We start from the raw sequence: 3,284 nt of genomic DNA, 5'->3' as shown, positions 1-3,284 counted from the left end.
CTCATAGATCAATACTTACATCGGATATATTGTATGTGCTGTACACATGTTTTTCTGAAAGAAACACATGTTACGCATCCCTCACAAACAACCCTCTTCTACCCGGGATTACTACTCGTTACAGTATTCATCGGTCGTCACGAATCAGCACATGCATTTGCCATGTATTCAGACCCCCTCATCGATGAGCCTAGAAAACCTGTAAGAAAGTAATCAATGGGCTAATAGATAGTATATATTTGTCTCTCTTCTAATCAACTCATCTATATATACAATACATATAGACCCTATAGATAGATAGTATAGTATGCTTGATCACCTCAGTTAATTCCCAACGATGCAAGCAGCACGAGAAAATGAACACATCAGATCGGCGAAGATGATTTCCACCACATGGAGCGGGGATGAATAGCCACAAGGAGCTATATGTACAAGCAAAGGGCAGGCACAAAGTACCAACCTAGCCTTAACCATTATAGCCCAAAGACTCCAATTCCTTGCGCACCGCGTCTTCAGTCTGGATCTTCTTCATCTGCGTATCCTCCAGCTTCTCCCCACCGGCAAGGCGCATTTTCAGCTCTTCGATCGCCCGGATCTTTTTCAGAAGCCCACGGATCTTCTTGTCCTGCGCAGTGGGTGCTCCGCTGGCGTCCAAAGCAGCCTCCGCCTCCGCAACGCTGTCGATGGCTTTGGCTTGAGCATTGGCCTTGGCGGAAGTTCCGTTGGCCTGCTGGTTGTTCTTGCGCTCGTTGTTCTGGCCCTTGGACCGGTTGCGCTCGTGAGCCTTGTCGCCGCGGCGGTCGGGGCTGCGGGTGGACTGGCCGGCAGCCTGCTCACCCTCGCCCTGCTCATCCTTCTGCTTCTTGGCCTCACGCTTCTTCTTGTTGCGGGCAGCTGACTTGGACAACTTCTCCGGGTGCTCAACGCCCGGAGGCAGAGCCACGCCTCCTCCAGGAGCGGCTCCCGGAGGCAAGAACTCCTCGGCAGGTTCGGCACCAGGCACATCACGTCTGCGAGAGCGACCGAATCCGTTCACAACACCACCGGTAGGCGCGCCTTCCCGGATATACGCGGCACCACCCTGATCTTCACGCTTGAAAGCGAGAGGAGTGAGCTGGCCGCGAGCGCCGGGAGGACGGTACGCACCCGCGGGCTTGACGGGAGCCTTCTTGGTGCTGAGGTAGGCCACGGCAGAGGGGTGAGGGGTAGGTAGAGGGCTGAAAGGGTCGCCCAATGGGTGCTGCTCCAGAGACTGGGGACGCCAAAACACATCATAGAGCTCGGTCATCTCCTCATTGTACATCAGAGCACCGCTCACGTGCCAAATACGAAGTCCGTTGTCGACCCGCAGACGGGGGCTGGTCGTGGCGGTTAGAATGAACTGACCGTCGGGAGACCAATTGCAGACACTGGAGTTAGAAGCCTCCACAGTGGCAATCTTGTGGTAGTTCTTGTCCATGTCGTAGAGATCCATCTGACCCGCAAGGTTACCGAAACCGGCCACAAGGACGAACCGGCCATGGGGAGAGAACTGGATGGTGTTACGAGGGCCGAGCGGGAAGCTGTGCTTGGGAACACCGCGGAAGTTGAAAATGGTGGTTTTGGCCGGCATGTAACCATAGACCACACCAAACTCCTTCGAGTTGGGAGACCAGGTCACATCGTGAATAGGGCCTTCCTTGTCTATGGCGACAACGTTAGTACACACTTGTCTGACTTTATAACACATGCACCAGTTACATACCCAGATCCACACGTGAGTCGAAGCCACCGCCTGCACTGAGCAAGTAGAGGGTGGTCTCGCCGTAGTAGCTCTTGCCCGAGCGATCGACATCCGTCTGGGCCAACACAATCAAGGTTGTGCCCTGCTCGTTCCACTTCAGCTGGACCTTGTCACCCTTGAAGAAAGTCTTCTGCGAGACAGGTGCTCCAAACTGAGGCACCAAAAACACCTTGACTGCGGCAGGTTGTCCCTAGAAACTCAATGTCAGGATACAATCGACGCGGTTGCTAAATGAGGTCTGCATGCATACCTTGCGCTCCGGAATGAAGACAGCAATGGAAGTGTTCTTGCCAGGCGAGATGGCGAAATCAGCGACCCCCTCAACTCGCAGCTTGTTCCAGACCTGAGAGAGGTTCTCGCTCTGGTAGAACTGGACTTCATTGGTAACGACGCGCGCGCAATGACGCTCATCGGAGGTGTACTGAAGGTTCCAGCCCGTCTGCGACTTCTGGACGAAGCTGCCCACAACTACATTCTCATCTCCGCTGGACACGACCTGCCAGACCTTCAGATTCTTCACAGCATCGCCATTGGCATCCTTGGTGGGACGTTGCCAGGTGATCAGATAGGTTCCAAGCGGCGAGAAACCCAGCTCGAAAACGTTCTCCGCGGCAATGGTGGAGACAACGTGCCCGACGGACGGATCGATGATTGTCACCCTGAGATATGGTCAGCCACGCTGTTGTTTGGCTGCTATGCAGGAAGAGCTAACATACTTATCGGGAGAGGCCCAGGCGAAATAGCGACCGCAGGGAGAGTAAGCGCTACAACGGAGGTTTCCCTCAGGCCTGTAACCCACGAACCACAATCAGTGAGTTTTCTTGAAGGAGAACGGTGCCAATGGCCCTGGGTTGATAGGACATACTTCTCGAATCCCGACAAAGGTCCATAGACTGGGGCCGCATCCAAGATGCCAACTCCCTTAACCGTACGGTCTATGACTGATTAGTGTTCTGTTCGATATGTTGTGATTCGGCAACTCGATCGACTGCAGGGATGTCGTCGTGAAGAGCATGAGGAGGGGTAGGATTCAAGCGGGATAAGACCTACAAGCCAATTGTGTAGGGGCTGCCATTTTCAACGATGTGTGATATCGGACGATACACGGAATCGCGAATTCACGAAGCTAGCGGAAGACGCGCGCCGAAGGTCGCACTGATAGTTCAAGAAATCTGACAGAATCCTCTGAAACCCAAAGTGTGGACGAAACAATGCCCGCAATCTAAATGTGGAACGGACGGGCCGATGGTGGCAGAAGATGGGGAAGAAAAGAAAAAGCCGATCGAATCGCGCGAAGGATCGAATCCGAGGATAGGTTGCTACTAGTGAAGTAGCTGGAGAAGCAGGTGGCAGAGTGAACAAAGCCTGGACGAGGACGTTTGAGGATGTTTGACAACAGGCACGCGCGCACGCACACAACAGATAGGCACAAAGACCGTGTAGACTGGGCGGGTGAAGCTTGGCAAGTAGAAGGGAGGTAGATCTTGCGCTGTGAAAAGTC

The 3,284-nt window shown here is 53.8% G+C and overlaps 1 protein-coding gene across 1 annotated transcript; it reads right to left on the bottom strand.

Annotated features, from left to right (window-relative positions):
* Positions 1–327: 327 nt before the first annotated feature.
* BO82DRAFT_217712 (translation initiation factor 2A) lies at positions 328–2,981 on the bottom strand. The gene is made up of 6 exons (XM_025630754.1): positions 2,834–2,981; positions 2,649–2,718; positions 2,500–2,571; positions 2,034–2,442; positions 1,745–1,973; positions 328–1,683 (listed from the first exon to the last, which is right to left on the bottom strand). The coding sequence occupies exons 1-6, from the start codon at positions 2,856–2,858 to the stop codon at positions 467–469; spliced, it is 2,022 nt and encodes a 673-aa protein (XP_025486233.1). The 5' UTR covers positions 2,859–2,981; the 3' UTR covers positions 328–466.
* Positions 2,982–3,284: the final 303 nt, after the last annotated feature.

Source organism: Aspergillus uvarum (assembly GCF_003184745.1).
Source record: "Aspergillus uvarum CBS 121591 unplaced genomic scaffold BO82scaffold_96, whole genome shotgun sequence".
In the NCBI taxonomy this organism is placed as follows: domain Eukaryota; kingdom Fungi; phylum Ascomycota; class Eurotiomycetes; order Eurotiales; family Aspergillaceae; genus Aspergillus; species Aspergillus uvarum.
Note: the sequence above shows the minus strand (reverse complement) of the source record. Positions and strands in the feature narration are given on the sequence as shown.